Consider the following 20,658-nt stretch of genomic DNA (forward strand, 5'->3'; position numbering starts at 1 on the left):
TTTGGCGGCAGCTGCTGCCAAGGCAATATTATTTTAATCTGAACAGCCAATTGGATCTCCAATGGCCAATCAGACACTCCCCCTGGCCCTAACCACTTTCTAAAACACTTGGGCGTTGGTGGGTTATATGACATTCCCAGGCACCATGTTGGGGACTTGTGATTTATGGCATGTTTGTGCTGCATGTGATTCCCATTCATTTCAATGGACCTAACACAGGAGATCTTCCAGAAATGCAGTGCCCTTAAGCATTAATTATATCATCTGAGTAAAACTCAGTGACACTCATTGTGGTAAAAACATATTGGCCATAGCTTTTTATTAAAACACATTGACTCAAGGAAAGCAGAAGGCGCAGCATGGGGGTTTGATCTGTGTGCTGGGCAGCATATTTGCTGTCCCTCAGCCCACAAAATTTTCCTCAAGCCCGCCTGTTGAGGAAAATGCACCACATGCTGCAGCAGCGATGGGAAGACCGGCTGGGCAGTTGCCACTGCCTGGAGATTCCCTTTCTGCTGCTTGGGGCGCAAGCCATAGTAGCCCACGTCTGGGCACCACCACAATTGGCTTGCTCCACCTCAAACCTCTTATGGAGGTTCCACCAAAAGTGGGTATATAACCCGCTCACCACACTTACAGATCAGTCCCCCATGCGCAACCCGCAAAGGCTATGACAAAGAAAACATTATCAAACACATTCCAAAAGGCAGAGGAGGGTGGGGAAGCGACTGTGGCCACCTCAAGCAGAAAGATCGGTGGCCAGGCCAGGTCTTTTATGGGCTCTGGCTGGCTCCTACCTGGCTGACATCAGGGGATTCCCTGACATCAGCCCCTCAGACCTCTGTGTGTGCATGCAGGGTTCCGGCTGGTCCCGCGGGCTTGGGAACAAGCAGCAAGACCAGGAAGGGGAGTGGGGAAACTGCATGCTCCCCTTTCACAGGATCGCAATGGCAGCCGCAGTAAGTCACAGTCACGTATTTAATGAGAACACCTGGCCTCTGAAATCTGGAGGCCAGGGTTACCATTGCTAAAAATAGCGATTCTAACAGGCAGAGACACCACTGAGCAGCCAAGGGTGCTCTAAATAATGGAGGCAGACTTGGTCATGGGACTGCATATTATTTTCAAAAGCAGGTGGACTTTTCCTTCACATCTAGATGGCCGGGTCTATCACTCACTGAAAATAACGACTTTTTAAACTGAATGATCCTTTAAACAGTTCTCTCTCCATCATCCTGGTGTGACAGAAAACACGTGGTGTCCTCCTGCCTCTGGAGGGAAAAACAGTCATTCAGATGAGCCCAGAGGAGTGATGCTCCAACATTCACCTTTGAGAAAGGGGATGGAATGTTGGAGGGAACACAGAAGGAGAACTGAGCTCTTTCTCGGGGGAGAGCAGTGACAACTCAGGTCTGCTTCATGAAAAAAAACACCAGACAGAATGAAGGGTAGCTATGCCGATGGAGGGAGCAAAGGCACTGGCCACGACAACGAAACAACATTCACAATTAAATACAAGAGCCTGATGTGTATACTCACCAAACAACTGATTCTCCATTCAAATCACGCTGAGACAATACTGTATTTTAGATTATCATTTTATTAGTTTTGTTACTGTACTGTGTATTGTCTTGTATGTATTTTTCTGCACTGCAAATGCAAGGTATTTGGATTGGATTGACAATGAAACCCAAATGTTGGGGCCACCATGGAACAGTGCTGGCATTCAATTTGATGCTGGCGCAGAGGGAGGGGCAGACCAGGGCATTCCAAGGAATGCAGCCAACGTTAATCATCTTCAACTGGGTTTTGCAGCCAGGTACGCTGTACTCGAGAGTTTGGACTTACACCATTTTTTGCATGGTGTAAGTCTATTTAGCCCTATGGAGAGCTTTCTGATGGCAGGTCCCCACTTTCTGCACTACTGGAAAGCCCTCTGGAGGTGGCAGGGTGGTGCAGCAGCAGTGCCGTCCCTGGCCACCTCAGGTTGATTGGGTTGCCCACCAAGTTTCTCCTTTTGTCTACCAGGATATCTCTGCTTTTGGCTTGTTCCTTTAAAAGCAGTCTGCAAATACATAAATCTTCTTTGTTGTTGTTATTCAAATACTGCCTCAGTGATCTCCATAATCTCCTTATACATTCACTACCTTTAGAACACCTCATAACTAGGACGACGTTTTACAGACCAAAACAAACTTAGATCCCACTTATTTTAGGAGGCTAAAGTTTAATTTGAATATGGAGCCCAGATCAGCCTCTATATAAGGAAAATAAAATAACATAAAACTCTTTCAGAATAAAACAACTGTAAATGTAATAGCTTTCTTGTGTGGCTTGCATTCAAATTGATGAACCTTAGTTCTTACACAGTCAATCAAAGTCTAGAAAGGATCTAACAATTTATGGCACAGCACTGTTTCCAGTGAACATGTTAGTAGCCTTTTATTTATGCATACATTCATTTCTTTAACCAAGAAGAGAAGAGAAGAAAAAATCCAACTAAAATTGGTCACTTGGTGTTTTTAGCTGGAAATGTCTGTATTGGTGAGTCAAGTGTTTAAATTACTGTAGCAGATGCTGGAGGATCAGGTGTCTTCAGCAGGAATGATTTTCTGCTTGGGTTTTTTATCAGTAAATGACAAGCATCTTGCCTTTGAGCTCCTCTTTTCTCCCCTTTCTTTCCCTCTCCAAGTTCAATGGAAAGCAGTTCAAGCAAGCAAAATAATAAACTAATGTAACAGTCTCTTTAAAAGGTGAAATTTTCCATTTCAAAGAAGGTTCTAATCAATGACAGGACACAAAAGGGAATGTTCTCATGTTTATAGGCCCAGACCTTAGAGAAGCTTTGGGGAAACAAGTTCTGCAAAATCAATATGACCTCACCAGTTACAAATCTTGCGCCTGCTGCATGAAACAAATGAACAATTTAAACAAGGTAGGTCACAAAGATTAGCCGTGGCATGACATGAGCTTCAATAAATATTCCAAATAAAAGGCAAGGTCTCTTGAAGACAAACATTAGAAAAATTTTTAGGAAACAAAATGGCAGCCAGGGTTGTGCCAGCAGAGCAATTTGGAGATTAGACTCTAAATTTTCCAACTGCAGGTCAAAATAAATTATTCATCAAAAAATAAACCATTTTTCTTCAGCCTTCTGATTCAGTATTGGATGCTTCTCTCTGTCCCACTTCATTAGGTTCTATGTCAGGGAATGACGTTTAGTTCTAGTCAATGACCTCAACTGGAAATTTGTTGAAAGTATTCCCAAGGGCAAAGAAAGGCACAAGGCTGAGAGATTTAAAGTTCTCAGAGACACTAGGACTTGGGTTGATGAGCAGCATGAATGTACACAAGGTAACCCTTGTGTTAAACCCCACAGTTCTGTCACCAAATACCCCACATAAACCCAAAGCCAGTAAGATTGCTGAGAATTCTACACCTCTTGTGTGGGTTCCTGGATTTTGTATGATGTTCACATGGAGCACATTCAACTTTAACTAAACGGCAGGTGACCAAACACTTGGTATAACTGTATTTGAACTCCTTCCTTAGAACAAGCCAGCACTTAGTCCTCCTCAACAGAGTTATTAGGGCATATCCAGCAAAGCAGGTGGAAAAAACTGTTCATATACTATGAACACCACAATGAAATGGCAAACATCAGAAACACCATACAACTTTTTTTTGCAAACTAACACAAGACAAATGGTAAAACAAGAGGCCTGTATGAAAGAAAATGTGACTGGCCTATATGAAGCAAAATGATAATGTGGCTTCAGTGTCTGTGGAATGCTTCCCTAATCTCATAATGGAAATTAGCAAAGGGAACATGGCATTTAGATCCCTCCATGATTAAACTGATGGAATTTCAAGGTGGACACTTAACCCACACATATGGAAGGAATTCACAGCAAGGAAAAAATGGTGCAGCTTGACTATTTGCAGGAGCTAAATGGAACATGCATATTATTCCCATTCTGCAGATGCTCCATCAGTTGTCCATTTGTTACTAAGCTCTGTTTAAGGTATTGATATCACACAGAAAGCTCTTCAGGGACATGCCCCCTCTTATCACTGGTACACCTCTCTTTCTATGCACTACTGAGACACCTCTGCCCATGTCAGAAGGGGCTTCTGCAGGTACCAACCTGCAAATCGGCAAAATCAACAACAGATGCTTTCTCTGTCATGACGAAAACTTGTGGAATTGCCTGCTGATCAGGTCTGGAAAGCTCCCACTGTTCTGGCCTTATGGAAACTATGCAAACCTAAACTGTTCAAAGAGGACTTTTCTGTGCAGGTAATAAGGCTGCATAGTACAAAATGGTTCCTAAACGGATAAACAAGTGGGACTTTTGGTCTATACTACTGTACATTGCATATTGTAAGTTGTTTCTTTTTATATAATTTCTGTACCACTTAGTGTGTCTGGTTAATTCTTATCTAATCTGGAGGAACCTCGAGCCCTTCGGGGATGAGGCGGCCTATAAATCCAACCAACCAATAAATAAATAAATAAAATTTGATTCCCAGCTCTGCTGCCTGAGCTGTGAAGGTTTATCTGGGGAATTCAGATTAGCCTGTACACTCCCACACACGCCAGCTGGGTGACCTTGGGCTAGTCACAGCTTCTCGGAGTTCTCTCAGCCCCACCTACCTCACAAGGTGTTTGTTGTGAGGGGGGGAGGGCAAGGAGATTGTCAGCCCCTTTGAGTCTCCTACAGGAGAGAAGGGGGGATATAAATCCAAACTCTTCTTCCTCTTCTTATGCTATGTTTCTGTTCTTTCCGGTGGTTCCAGACTTCTAACATTCTAATGTAGTGGTTACTGAATGCCGATTGCACAGATTCACTAATCCACCTTGAGTCCCTATGAGAAAGGCAGACTATAAATAATGTAAATAATAAAATTTTGTGATAAGCAATCTCCTCAATACATAATCCTGCTTGACACACATATTTATTTCTATGACTCACTAGCGCTTGTCCTGCTGAATACATTTCTCCTCTCCCCTTTTACTATTTCAGGGTTAACTTCTGTCATCGGATGTAAAGTGGCTGCCTTGCGGAGCATTTTAACCCATTTTCTATAGGTTCTTCTTATTCACAGAAACACACGTACACACTAGGAACTCTGAAGAACATGAAATATATGAAAGAGCTCACAAAACCGCTGATTTTATGAACCAGATTAGCAATTCACATCAAGTAATAAAACTTAAGTTTCAGGATGCATAATTTAAAACTGTACTCATACGAGATTTTAAACCTCAGTGGAACCAGTCCTCACACATTTTGTGGAGAAAGTGCCAGGAACATGGCCATTTCTTGTCAGCTAATCCTAGCCCTTTCATTTTACCTCCAGAAGCCAAAACCCAGAAGCACAGGAACTCACCCAGGATTTAAGAACTGTGGGAAAATTATTGTATGTAAAACAGCTAATACTTTTATACTACAGAGACCAAATGCGAAGTCAGATCTTTATAAATAATGTTTCCTGCATCCAGATTGTTTTAAACCACTAAGATTATCTAGCAAGACCTTATGATAATGTACATTTTTAGGACATTCGGATCTTTATTTTTAACTAAGTTCTGGTAAATATCCTATTTTTGTTGCTTCCTCCCCCGAGGAAACTATTTCAGAAAATATTTTACTGACAGATGATTACCAGTGGAATTTCCTAGCTGCTGAACAAGAACCAGAACACATCGTGCCCTCTTCTATCACAGCCCTTCCTGCTATATGGATATCATCCCTATCCAGGAACCTAGTACAGAAGAGGGGGCTAAGAGAATGAACTGTGATCTGTGAGGTTGCTGGTTCAGTTTTAAAAATACCAGCCTACTTTACAGGAGTATGGTAAGGATTATAACAAAATAACATATGAATAGAACTCTAAACATTTAAAATGCTACACAAATGCCCAGTCAGTCAGTCATGTTAAGTACAATCATTATCACAAACCTCTCTCCTGTGGCATTGGTGACTGGCTTAAGGCAGGATGGGAGCTGGATTCTGGTTGACTTCCAGGAGCCTGGGATGGCATCTGATTACCTGCAACACATAGGGGAAAAGGGAAATAAATAACTGACTTGAAATAGCAAAGTGGACATTGATATAACCTATTATTAATTATTAAAACATGGTATGTACTTCAGGGAAATATTGCAACAGGTTTGGCTTTTTCACAATCTCTTTCTTTTTTGCAATTCAAGGTGAAAGCATGCACAACCACACTGAGCATGCTGAAATGTTCAATTTTGTACTGAGCTTGCTCCCAACCGCACCAACATGATCCAATTTATATCTGCAAATCTCCTGACACATATTTCTCTGAGGGAGTTTAACAAAATCCGAGCCTACTGTACAGTTGGACTCATCCTGTTGAGCTTGAACTGGCCTCCAGCCAGGAACACATGAACAGCTGCCAAGAACAGTGTCAAAGACAAATTCCATCTATGCTGTTTTAAGATCTTCCAGTGAATCAGCAACAAAGTGTCACACAGGAATAAAACCAATATATATGTAAAGTCTGTGGTGTACACTTGGTTATCTAAACAAGAACTTTTCATAACTTACACCTGGTAAAATAAGAAACAAGCATGTAAATTGGATGAAAATTGCCATAGGAGGGAATCCAAGTTAGTGTTCAACTGATTGGAAAAATTTGACTTAATAACCCACACATTACAATTAGTACCACTGATTTATGTTCTGATGCTACTACTTTATAGCTCTGTGCAATAAATAGATTTTTCTACCATAACAGCTCTACAAACAAGTTATGCTTCCTGCCAGCTGTGCACGTACTGCAACTTGATACACAATGTTTGTAATGAAGTGTTCACTTGGGGTAAAAAGTTGATACATGATGAAGCAGTCTCGTCTGAGCTCAAGAAGTATGTGCTATATTTGTATGTCACTGGTATATCCATATGGCAATGGGGGTTGTACCAGCTCACAGTGCTGTGTGGATGCTATACCTTGAATCACTATCATGGTCCTTGTCATACCATATCCTGACTTAGAAGGGTCACCCTCTGAGGAGTAGGAGGCAAAACCCATCAAGGTTTGTCATTGGAGGCCAAGAGGAGTCTATGCTTTCTGAGGAAGGTTAAGAGCAGCCTACCATAGAAGTGACATCAGAATATCCTACTGAATTGAAGAAGTCAAAGGCCTTTTGGCACATGTCACTCATATATTGGGACAAATTCCCCCTGTGACATTACATAAACAGAGACAGCAGGAACTCATACCAAAAAGAACAGCATTCATTTGAAATCACAAAACCGCCCTTTCCATACTCATAAGCTGTGACTTAAGCCTTATTAGGATCAGCTGCACTAATGCAAGCAGGTGGAACAAGTAACAAAACCCCTTCAATAGAGGTATGGATCTTGCTACCCAACATATCTTCAAGCAATCTTTTAATCATATATATGGCTGGACAGCTCCTCTGCTGTTTCAGCAACCCTGCATTAAACCTGATTCCTGCCTTGGCTGGACAGCTCCCGTTTTCTCATCAGCTGACTTTGATCCTACTCATTTTGTCCTGCTGGACTTTCTTTAAAGGTAAGATGGCAAAACACATCTTCCTGGTAACAGTATTTGCAGGAATACAGCAGACAATTTGCAATCCTGGTGCAACATGATATTGCAAACTTTTATTCGTGCAACTCCTGCAGCATCCTATTTAGTACTGTATACTGTGTCTCAGAAGATCCAATCAGGTATTACAGGTTATTACTATGACATGGGTACACAGTGTTATTGTGCTGTGCAAATCATTTTCAGAGGGTTAAACAATCTATTGCCATTGCCTCTAGACATGTGAAGGCCTGGGAGGGATGAAAAAACCTGAAGGAGAGTTGTTTTTTATACCCCGCTTTCTTTACCTTTACCTTTCTTTACCTTTAAGGCATCTCAAAGCAGCTTACACTCCACCTTCCCTTCCTCTCCCCACAACAGACACCCTGTGAGGCAAGCTTAGCTTAATATCAAAAAATATACTTTTTTGTTGACTGCAGACTTTGTTTTCTACCTTCAACTTTTACTTTTTTCCAAGTTTCAGGTGGTAAACGTTACAGATACATATGCTATAATAATATAGAGTACAGCAGTTTGCAACCTTTTCAAGTATTGGGTATACTTTCAATTTTTCTATACTTTTAAATTTCATAAATATGCCAAATAGCACAACTTTGTAAGCAAAGTTATACATGATGCAGTTTGTTAAATCAGTAAAATAAATTTAGGTTTGACAGGAAAATAACCAATTTTTCTGGTTTTTTAAAAAATTCATGTGGTTTCAGAATCTCTGGAAATTTTACATCTTTAGTTGTATTCATTGGCAGAATGTTTCTCTTACTCAGCTGATATTACTTAAGGAAACATTTTCAATGTCTTGAAGGTTGTAAGGTCTAATGGGTGGGGAATACAAAAGAGGTTAAAAAAACAATTATTCTAACAGTGTGGTTACAAAAACAGTGCATTCATAATAGCCTTACAATTTTTTACCTTTACCAGATACTCACATAACATGGAATGCTCCACTAAGAGCTCCATCTGGGGGGCGCCAAATCCACCAGTAGATTTGGCCTCCCTGGAGCACTTACACTGGCAGAGGGGCAATTCTGCCAGTGTGCAGAGGCTGTCATGTCCCTTCCTCCCAGCACTGGATCATGGCACCAGACATGCTACCAGTGTCCCAGAGCCCCTGCTACCGGCATAGCGGGGGAGGAACTGACTTTAGTCGGTTCCCTCCTGGACATTTGCGGCATTGTGTTGGCAACCAGGAATTTAGACTTCTATTGATCCCCACAGATGCTTCTTGGCAGCGGGCAGGATTTTTCACTTTTTGAGCCTCTCTATGCCCCAGGAAGCCTCTTTGTGGGCAGCAGCTGGGGGCAGCTGCATTGCCACAGCTGAGTGCCTGGCTTTTGGATGGGGTTGCACATATACATTTTTTTACTATGACAGTTCACGATAGCTAGAAAGACAGGCTACTAAGCGACTGCGTTGTATCACATGCAGCATTTTAAGGGGTTCTTTACAACTTGGTCATAAACTGATTTAAAAAAATAAACTTTAAAAGCTGATTTTTATGAATGTAACAAATGGATATATTACTTTACTTTCAGGATGGTTAATGGCTACTCCACAACAGAAATCAGAAGAGCTTTAAGACCAAGAGAAACCCAGAGGACTGAGGAGAAACAGCCCACCACAGGAAAAATATTTCTACCATACATCAAGGGAATCACTGATCAAATAGGGAAACTGATGAAGAAACATAATCTACAAACCATCTTCAAACCTACCAGGAAAATACAGCAGATGCTATGCTCAGCAAAGGACAAAAGAGACCCCCTCACTTCTGCAGGAGTCTATTGCATAACCTGCAGCTGTGGAAAGGTCTAAATCGGAACTACAAAATGCAGCATTCAGACTTGTATTACAGAGCATGAAAGACACTGTTGGCTTAACCATCCTGAAAAATCTGCAGTTGCAGAACATGTCTTAAACAAAACTGGACATAACATTTTATTTGAAAACACTGAAATTCTGGACAATCCAGAAGGTTACTTTGTCAGACTGCACAGGGAGGCCATTGAAATTCACAAACATCAATACAACTTCAACAGGAAAGAAGAGACTGAGAATTAACAAAGCTTGGCTACCAGTACTTAAAAACACCAAAAGCAAACCCCAAGGGCATGCTAAGTTCATGAACAATGGACTCCACCCACAGGATCTGCATTCACCAATACTGCTGCAGGGCCTGAAAATGTTAATCACTCTCTGGACTAATAAGCCCCATCTTTGCATAACAAGTTCCACCCAAACACTTACTGATTGGTTCCCCACCCTGGGACATGAACAATATATATCCCAAACATTTCCTTCTCTCTGGACACAGTGTGTAACAGTTCCCTCTGTGATACACCTCTGAAGATGCCAGCCACAGATGCAGGCAAAACGTTACGAACAAGATCCACCAGTCCATGGACACAGCCCGGAAAACCCACCAGAACCAATTACTATGTTTATTGCTAAAGAATTAATATGTACCTTTTTCATTTTTTTCAAATATTTTTTCCACAGAGCAGACATGTAAGTGCCTAATAGACAAATCACACAAGAGACTTACAGAGGACACTGCAAACCAGCGAACTCATACTCATCATCATTATTACTGCATTTACCGATATGTATAAGGGGAAAGAACTTACTGGCAATGTTTATAGACCAACAGAATTTTCACAATACTGATTCTGCCAGTTTTGCTTAACCTGTGGGATTTTTGCTAAGCCAAAGCTTTAACACATCTACTAGTCTTTAAGGTCCCTCAACATTCCTTTTTGTTTGAAATGGACTACCATGGATATTTCACTTGTATTTATATCTGCTACACAGTTTAATCACTGCTGCACATTTTTATAAATTGAAAATATACTACAAGGAAATAAAATATTGGACAATACTGTACAATAGCAGCACATAGCTTTTGGTGGAACAGACGCCAATCAAATCAGCTGCATTGTATGCCAGCCACAATGTCCTTATTACATGTAATATGAGATGGAATGCCCATAAACATCTTTATGAAAAGCAGCTACTAGTGCTTTCACAATAGAACTACTTAAATTTAACTACCTCTTCATGTTGTTGGTATAATGCCTAAAAAAAGGACTCAACATTATGCCATAATTGCATGCCAAGCAGTATTTCGTTTAAAAGTTAAGAAAAAACAGAGCTGGTTTATAAAGTGTTTAACGTGCAAAACGTTGCAATTTTTCTATTTTTCACAAATTACTCAATTGCCCTCTTGGCAATAATAGTTTCTTTCTAAATATAAATAATGTGAGATAGGAGTTAAATTGAGAGATTTTTTTTTTAAAGACAGCTGGTCCTTGTGATATTTTTTAGCAAAACAAATCATGGTTTGCACATGACAAATCTTGTTGTGTCATTACATGATCGAGGCTGGGTGGATCTCATGCTAGTTTACACTCTTCGCTCCTACTTCTGCATGTGTTTTAATAATTAAATATTTTGGCTTTAACAAGAAATATGACTTTGTAGTTAGGGTCTGCCGCCAAATTATGTGGTGTTCTTTTCCCTGTGAACCAGCATGCTAAAACATGGTTTAATCCTGGTCTGGATTGCAGTTTGCAGGGATTCTCTAATAATGTGCAGCTTGTTTGATTTCCTTTGATACAATAAACCTTCCATTAATGAGCTGGTTTAGAAATGGAGGAGCAATGGGGGAGGGAATGCCCAAGTTTAGGACTACCATTGTCTGATCAGACTGAAGAAGTTGCTCTGGAGAAACAGAATCAACTCAATGGGGCTTGTTCTGTGGCGTATCAGAGGGTTTTATTCTCTCATGCATGGTCCTTAAAATATATATAAAGCTGCTGAATGAGATAGCCCAGAACTTTATGGTTAGGGATCATCAATATGCAGATGACTTCAGCTCTGTATTTCATTATCCATGCCTCCAGATAACTCTATCCATGCCTCCAGATAACTCCATGGCCTTGAGGCCATGGTCAAGTGGCTAGGGCATAGCACATCTAGGTGAAGATGAATGCATTTTTATCTACAATGTTTTATTACTTGTAAACCTCCATGAGTCAAGTGAAAGATGGGGTATAAATATTTTACTTAATAATAAATTCCCCAGGCTTATATCTATAGATTGCCTTTTATGGGAGGATTTACCAAGGCTAGTAATATTATGATACATCTTTAGAGGTCTATACACTTTTTACAGACCTGTAAGCAGAGGAAGCACAAATTTCTGTTTGCTAAGTGCTTGGGACAAATAAAGCAGGATGACCTTGCTTGATAACTTTGCGGAAAATATTTGACTCTGTAAGAAACAGAATACTGGACTAGATGGAACTTCGGTCTAATTCAGCACTTCAGTGATTCAAAACCAAAGCACCTGCGTGCCCCGCTCTGCCTCCTTCGTTTTTCCAGCTTTGAACCCAGGCTATAATTCTTTTTGGCATTGTATTGCGCTATTTTATTTTAACAGCTGTAGCATGTAAAACTGAGCCATGGATGAAAGTGAAACATTGTTATAAGTCTCCCAATAAGCATGCCAGCCCAGTGCCGGCAACCACCAGGAAGTTAAGGGGGATGGACACATGCAAATAGTATCATACTATCTGGGGGAATCCTAGAACACTGCACAAAAGCCATGACATTACTTCTGAGTGATGTTTATCCCCCCACCCCATACACACACACACTGCCACTCTGCAGACTTGGGGTGGGGAACTAGGGCTGGCAGGCAGGTGCTCTCCTACCATGGCAGGAGACCTGGCAGCCATATCCCAAAATAATTCATTAGTGGCCTTGCTGCCACATTTCTAAAATACAAGCCAATATGGGAAAAAATAAAAATAATATAGAATTCTATTTAATAGTAACTGTTTTCTTTATGACTGTCTGTATACAATTATGATTAGTTAGGAAGAACAGACACTGTGAATAGTGAAGTAATAAACATGGCTTATGGCTATCCTGTGAATTCCTGAACATATCTTACATTTTAGTTTTTGCATGATAAGCAGTGAATTGTATGCCTTTATGCTACATTTTAAGCCACACTGGGGGTATAATGTAGTGGTCAGAATGTAGCTGAGTGAGGTGTAGTGGTTAGAATGGTAGACTTGTATTTAGGAAACCAGACTCAGGCTGGACCAGTCACTCACTCTAAGCCTAACCTACCTCATAGGGATGACACAGAGGACAGGAGAACACTGTAAGCTGCTATGGGTTACCAATGAGGAGAAAGGTGGGGTATGAATGAATAAATAAAATAAAAAAGCAGAGCTGCACCCAACACATAATCCAGACCATACAAGTAGGATTTGCAACCCAAAGTGGCTATGGCTACTTTATTTTTTAATTAATTTTTTTAACCTGCCGCATAACCCCTAAATAAGTCTTTATTATATGTCAGAACAGTCTGGTTTTACTAGGCTCCTTGAAACTGTTACAAATTAGACTATCTTTGATGTAATGCGGCTGTATTCAATATGAAAACGACTGCATCAAACAATATTATAGATTTCCTTAGGTTGGTTCAACAGAGCCTGTCAGCTGCACCCCACACGTTCCTCTAAATTCTTCCCACCTGCAAAAACTCTTTAAAAATCCCTGACTGTTTGCACATTCTACAGTATCCTTTCTTTTCTAAGAATCAACAATTCTGTCAATATACTTTATGTCAGAATATACCTTTGATCTTGAAATTAAGGAAGGTGATCTAAGCAAAGTAGTTCTGGCAGCAAGCAAATGACCACTTAACTGGTAGTGGTATACCAGTCATTCTGAGTTCAATAGACAAAAAGAACAGTCCTCTTGCCACTTGAATGGCACAACTGTGGCATCAAAAAGCTCCCAGAGTCCTTAGCTACAAATGACATTTCTATTACTACATGAAATAACAGGTGTTTACTGCCAAGAAATGTATTACAGATGTATTATAGAAGAAGTAAATGGCTGAATGGTTATTGCTGGTGACTGCAGTAGGGAGAAGGTTTGTCCTCTTTGCCTCTGATGTGAGCCTTCTATGACATCCTCATCTGCTGGCTGGAACACTGATCTGACCAGAAGGGCTTTTTTACGCCCTTAGGTTCTCGTTGAATGCATTTATCTAAAGGCTACATTTTGCTTTGGCAGTTCAAACAGAAGAATTTAGCAAAGTAAATAAGAAATTCAAGATTCAAGTATTAAATATGCTAGAATACATCACAAATTAGTCTTCAAAAATAGCCAGGATTTTTTTCACCACCTATCTCACTTTAGGCACCATCATGATGGATATCTGCATATAGTGCCCTGTTGTTCACAGCACTTTAGAAAGTCACAAAAGGGGGAAAAAAGACAGCAGACTATTCCTCTTTTTTTTTTTGCTGTCAAGTCACAGCTAACTTACGGTGACCCCTTATGGGGTTTTCAAGGCAAGAGACATTCAAAGCCTGTGTCCACGTCATGACCCTGATATTCCTTGGAGGTCTCCCATCCAAATATTGGTCACGGCCAACCCTGCTTAGCTTCTGAGATCTGAGGAGATCCGGCCAGCTTGGGGCTAACCAGGTCAGGGATCCTTTCCTCCTACAATATCAATTGGGGGGGGGGATTTTTTAAAATATTTCTTTTAATTTGGGTGCTGTGTGGTTTCCAGGCTGTATGGCCGTGTTCTAGCAGCATTCTCTCCTGACGTTTCGCCTGAGTCTGTGGCTGGCATCTTCAGAGGATCCTCTGAAGATGCCAGCCACAGACGCAGGCGAAACGTCAGGAGAGAATGCTGCTAGAACACGGCCATACAGCCCGGAAACCACACAGCATCCAAGTGATTCCGGCCGTGAAAGCCTTCGACAATATATTTCTTTTAATGCTCACTTTGCACAACTGAACCCAACTGAACTGCTAATCTCTTGAGCTACTTGATCACTGCCCTGTACGTCTTGGAGGACTGTGAGGAAAGAATGGACAAATTTGAGTAAAAACTCTAGGTAGTAATTCCTAAGTTCATCACAACATTCCCTGAGTTTGTGTCCATGGCACACTAAATCACATTCATTGCATCTACGTATGTTTCCGAGCAACTGCAAAAATTAAGAATAATTTTAGGAAAGAAAAGCAGGAAATTCAAGCTCAGGATTAAGGGAGCATGAAGAGTGTACACAAGGAAAAGATGCTGAAGTTAGATGCCACATCAGTAAAGGGAAAATAAAATGAGATCAAATAGTACAAGAATGCTACACTAGTGAAGAATTGGCCTTGAGGCAACCAAATCTGCACAGTGAACTGTGTTACAAACATTTATTCATGAGGCCACATATTTTGCCCCTCCTTTAATTCCACATCAGAGCCAAATGGATGGATTTCCCCTTGACAGTGTTTTACTGCTCACCTGGAACTAAGCCTAGGGCCTTGATAATTGCAATGCATTACATAGCGACTAAACTCCCTTCTAAGGGCCAGATTACACCTTGGCTGATTGGTGTCATAGCGACAATACAATGCAGTCATAAACTCTGTGAAATTGGCCATTTAAACTGTGTTTATGGTTGCTTTGTGTGCTGATAGATCTGGAACAGAATTGCCACATTTGCTGTGTAAAAACTATTATAAAAACAGATGCCCCAGGCAAGTCTTTTCCATTATTTGTGCAGCATCTAGCACAATGTGATCCCACTCTCACTTGGGCCTGATGCCACTAAACGAAACCATTTTCCTAAGAATTCAAAATATTAATCCATTTCCAGTGCCAGCTACATTCATTCTTAGAATAGAAATAAGCGTGGGAAACAGACACTTAAGCAGTCATTCAGTCACACACATTTCCAGTGCCCCAGAGAAGCAAACAAGCTCCATATTTTCTTCCTCCAGGATGCTACAGTTGATGAAGCCCTTCAAGTTCATGCTGAAGAGTCAAACAGGCCACAAGCAGCCAAATCTCTATCAATATAATCTGAAGCTGGGGTAGGAAAGGCTTTTAATCTCAGGGCGTAGATTGCACAGTCTTATATGAGTGATAGTAAAGTGACCAAAAATCCAAAATATTTATGGATAGGTTGGCTGGGCTGGTAGCGATAAAATGAAATTCAGCAAAGATGTTACACACAAGAATAAATACAAAGAGAAGTAATAATAGGGTACAGGATGTGGCTAGTTTTTATCACTGAGGAGAAGAATTTAAAGTTACATGAGCAATCTTTCTGGCAAGTTTTGTTTGTTCTGTTTTAATTTGTTGTTTAGTTTACTATGTGAGCTGCCTTGAAGCATCTGGAAGAGTGGGATCTAAAGGATAAAAATAAACACATATAAGCTTTACAGAGGGAATTAGGAAAATACACATCGCCACTTTGAAACTGCCACAAAATGTTATGTGTTGTTTTTGCATTGTATGAAAAGGAGTATAACTTCTAAGATATGAAAAGTTAAAAAAATCCAACTCCCAGCACTGATCAATACTATTATTATGCTCATAGAAAAAAAACCTAGAGGACTGCTACAAGGATGACAAAGGATCTAAAAGGCAAGTCATAAAAGGCTGAAGGACTTGAGTATATTTAGACTGGAAAATACAAATATGGCAAGATGCCACTGCAAGTGCAGAGAGACAAAAACCCAAGGGGCCACCTACCGCGGGACTCATGGAGCATTTAGGGGCACCATACCACGGGACCCTCTCACAGAGGAGCAGGACTGCCAAGGATCACCACATAACAGAGGAGAAAGAAAAGGAGGTAAGAGGAGTTATGACATTAAGGGATCACAGGATCAAAGCTGGAGAAAAAGCTTTAGGTCTGCTCATCAAACTATCTGGGAAGTAGGAAGTGAAACAATTATGGAATTTCTCAAACTGGGATAATTAACCTCATTTGGCTGGCCTTCATGACCTTCATGGTAGCATGATTACAGAGTGGATACAGAGAAGCTGAAGAGACCAGGTGGGTCTTGTACATCACTCTGGCATCCACAGCTGCAGCTCTACAACTGTCTACAACTTTACAACTGTCTACAACTTTACTGCTAAGTAGATTTGTGTTCTCTTTGAAGTTGTTCAGAGGGAGAATTTAGAAGGATAGGACCAGTGTACAGCATCCCATTCAAGTAAGGTATTCTCATTTTGTTTTGTTTAATTGAACAGTATCTTCATGTCCTACAACTGAGTAAAGGAGAAACCACAACCCCTCTAAGATCCCATTTTATTTAGACATTCATAAATCATATCAACCAAGCAAATCTAAACTACAAAAATTAGTAACAAACACAATTTGCAATAAAAGAGGCAATAAAAAACAGACCACTCACTATATTAAAATAATCATATTTATACTAAAAAAAACAGTTAAAACATCCAATTTGCTGGTAAAAAGGCCGATAAGAGCCAAGTTTTCACATCAAAAGGCTAAGAATGTAGAACCCAAATAAGTTCCACTAGCAACTGTTACCCAATGTCTGTGCAGTTGCAGAGAAGCCTTGGTTCCATTCCATCATAGTCATCACATCAAAACAGGAGAGGAGGCAGATCACTGAGAACAGGTACAGACAGACAAAGACTCCCCCTCAGCCAACCCAAGAAGGGAATTTCTAAATTGTGTACTCTATTCCCTCCTCCTCCTCCTCCACTTGGCCACTACAGTCCATCAAACAGAGCTTGCCACATAAATGAAATAAGAATAGTAACACTGAAGTTCAGAAGCTGTTAGCTATAATGGTCAAATTCCTTAAATAGATAATTACTTCTGAAAGTGGACCACTGCCGCTTTTGAGGGACATCAGTGCCAATGGTTTCTCTTTAGCTAGAAACCTTCGTATTCTAAAAACATCATTTAAATGGAAATGGTCAAGTTAATATATCTTTGTAGGTGGGGCAAATCAGTGCTTCAGATGAGGTTTTATACCTACTGACTCTATTATGGCTACAACCCTCTATTATGGCTATAATGCACTTCAGTTGGTGAAGTCCAGTCAGAAAAAGGCAATTTAGGGAATAGGGAAAGTTGCCATTTCATGCAGTACCTAGAGAATCATTGACTAGTGGTATGTATCTGCAGGAATAAATCCACACGTGAGTTACTACAGATAAGATATTCTAACATACTTTACATGTGCAGCAGGAAAACAGCATACAGATCAAGTCAAAGACAACTTAAAATTGTTCCACTTTATTGGTAATGCTGAGAGAAAAGTGAAAGTCATTGAATTTGGCAGATCATGTACACTTGATTTCAAAACGTTGTAAAAAATAGTTTCTTCCAATCATGGTTAAGCTGGTATGCCTTTGTTTTCCTTTTTCCCTAGTTTTCCTGTCCTTGCACTGTCCTTGCCATACGAAGTCCTACCTGTGATGGAATTTCCAGCATTCAACATCTGGCAGGTTGCTTCCATGTTTGCTCATTGCTGTTGCCAAAAAGAGTGCTACACTGAATCTCTGTATAACTATGAAGATGCTGAACAAAGTCTCAAAAGATTACTACTACTACAATATTTTCCCAAGGTGCTGTGGAAAACATATATATGTTTAACATTCCATACTTGTTTTTGCCATAGGTATTTTTCCATTCCTTAAATAAGGACAAAAGGTTTGTTTGCTTGTAAAAGAAAAAAAAATATTTAAGGGTAGAAGAATACCCTAGACAAAATGCCAAAATAAATTTTCCACAAAACCTCTGAATATTGGCCTTTCTTCCTTTTCTAAAACTCAAAAAAGTAAACTCACTATATAACAGAACCAATGTATTAAAAATTACAAGTAAATTAATGACAAAACCCTTTGAACAGGCAGTTAAAAATGTGTGGCATAAGATCTTTTGTATGACAGGCATGATTAATATTTCTGCTCATATGTGTGTGTGTAAAGTGCCCAGTAGGGTTTTCAAGGCAAGAGACAGACAGAGGTGTTTGCCACTGCCTTCCTCTGAATGGTAACTCTGTTCATAATAGGGGCTAAAAGGGCCCTGAATATTTATGGACTGGACTAAATCAGTGCTGACAATACTTACCAGTCCATCTCAAGGCATCCAGCTGCTGACCTAATGATCAGCAGTGTGCCTCATTTAAACTGTTTAATGGTGTCAAAGTCTTAGCTACTACATAAAACTAGGGCCGTTTCTGCACGGGCAATTCATGGCGGCCTGGAGACGGTAAAACACGCCTCCAGGTCGCCATTCGCGACGGGCGAGCTGCACGCAGCAGCAGCCGCCCAGACCGCACCGACGGCCTGAAGGCGGCGTTTTCCCCAGAGCGCTTCCCAGCTCTTTTTTTGAAAGCGCCCGGCATGAAGCCGCTGTCCGGCGTAACGGCAGCGGCTTCATGCCTCCCCCCCGGCACTGCACCTTCTCCGGGCCTCCGGCGCGTCGCCGAGGCCTTTGGGGACCGCTTGGCCCTGCGGCGCCTGCTTCAGGCGCCGCAGGGCTGGGGCGGTCCCCAGGCCTCGGCGACGCAGGCCAGGGGACAGGTTGCCGGGTCGGCTGAAAGCGCCTGGCTCAGCGCCAGCTGCCAACTTAAAGCTTCAAGGACCGTCCATGCGGACGGTCCCAGCGTCTTCAGGTCGGCGCGCAATGCGCCGACCTCGCCGTTTCCGCCGCCGTGCGGAAACGGCCCTGGTCTGGAGGAGGCAGCCAATTCTGTTGAGAAATAGAAGTGATATCAGTTCCACTATTTAGCCTCCTGAGGAAGTGAACAACAGCACTAACTGCAGCTTCCAGTTCCACAAAACGGAATGTTGGGATACTCACTATGAAAGGTCTTTCTCCACTAGGTACAATAGGACATCTTGCCTGGGTGATTTCCACCTCTTGGTATAGGGAGGCAGGAAATTAAATTCTTCCACTTCCTTTGTGGGAGTCAGCCAGTTCTATTCCTGCCTCAGTCAGGGAAGGCAGTGTCAGGTTCAGGCTGCTCGCCAATCTACTACTCTACTCTATTTTTCTATGAATCCAACCTCTCCTCCTGTTCCTTTCTTACCAGTATCTTCTCCCTTTCTATTATCTGTCTACCTTTAGAAGTTAGGCAACAGGGAAGTTGGTTAGTTAGGGAGAGAGGTGAAGATCTTCCAGCTCACAACTGTGGTGGTCATTTTGCCTACCAAAAATACTCCTGTGCTTTAATAGCCAGTCCCACAAAAAGAGCAGGATAATAATCCATCTTAGGGTTTCCTAAACATTGGATGTCTGGGACCGATCCCCAAAGTTGGTAAAAGGTGCTTCTAATCTCTACTGCCACCTGAGATTCCTACAGTTGTACAATGTCCAGATGGAGTATACTGAGTCTCTGAACCTTGTACTTCCAAGACTAGTGTAATCTCATGCAGAACTTCAAAAGCACCTTCACTTCAATTTGGTTAATCAGCTACCATCACTTCTGCTTGCCTGGATCAAACGTCAATGGTTTTGTCCTTGTCTAAGCCATAACAGAATCCAATTATGCTTTTAGCTAAAAGCAAAGAAGTAATTTACAGCTGAATGCTATCAGCATATTGATAGCCCCCACTCCACATTGCTGAATGATCTCTCCAGGCAACTGCAGGAAGGTTTTAAAAAGTATTAGCAATAGGATAAAACCTTGCAGAGGCCTGCAAGCCAAGTCTTCCTGGGTAGAGCAACAGGTACTCAAAGCTACCCCTGTCACCAGCTGGACATTCTGAAACAGTGTCCCCAATTCACAAGTATGTCAAATGACCTAGAAGGATTTGATGATCCATAATATCAAATGTCACTGAGACATCAAGGACAATGAAAAGAATCCCATAACCTCTTGGAATTTCAGTCAAAGATAGTAAATAAAGACAATTAAGAAGATTGCAGTTTTGCACTTAACTGCTCTGAACCCTGGCTACTGTAGTCCAGAAAATGTACATGACAAGACAGCTTCTGATCCACCACTGTCCCTTCAATCACTCTGTCCTCCTAAGGAATCTCAGATATAAATCTATTTTTTTAAAAAAAACAACATATTGAAAGAAATCTTTAATGAAGGTTTTCTGCAGAGCGAACAGATAACAGCTTCCTTTAGACTTCAAGCAACAATTCATTTGCAAAGGGCATTAAATGCAAAAATAACATGAGCCAAGACATTGGTACAAGCTATGATCATTAATGGTCAAGTGAACAAATGGTGA

The 20,658-nt window shown here is 41.1% G+C and overlaps 1 protein-coding gene across 1 annotated transcript in view; it reads right to left on the reverse strand.

The window, feature by feature from the left end:
• Nucleotides 1–20,658, reverse strand: part of ARID1B (AT-rich interaction domain 1B) — a 464,069-nt gene that overhangs the window by 110,184 nt on the left and 333,227 nt on the right. Inside the window, 1 exon segment of the mRNA XM_048488244.1 lies at nt 5,967–6,056. Coding sequence (XP_048344201.1) covers nt 5,967–6,056 — 90 coding nt within the window.

The sequence above is a fragment of the Sphaerodactylus townsendi genome, linkage group LG01 (genome assembly GCF_021028975.2).
Source record: "Sphaerodactylus townsendi isolate TG3544 linkage group LG01, MPM_Stown_v2.3, whole genome shotgun sequence".
Taxonomy (NCBI): domain Eukaryota; kingdom Metazoa; phylum Chordata; class Lepidosauria; order Squamata; family Sphaerodactylidae; genus Sphaerodactylus; species Sphaerodactylus townsendi.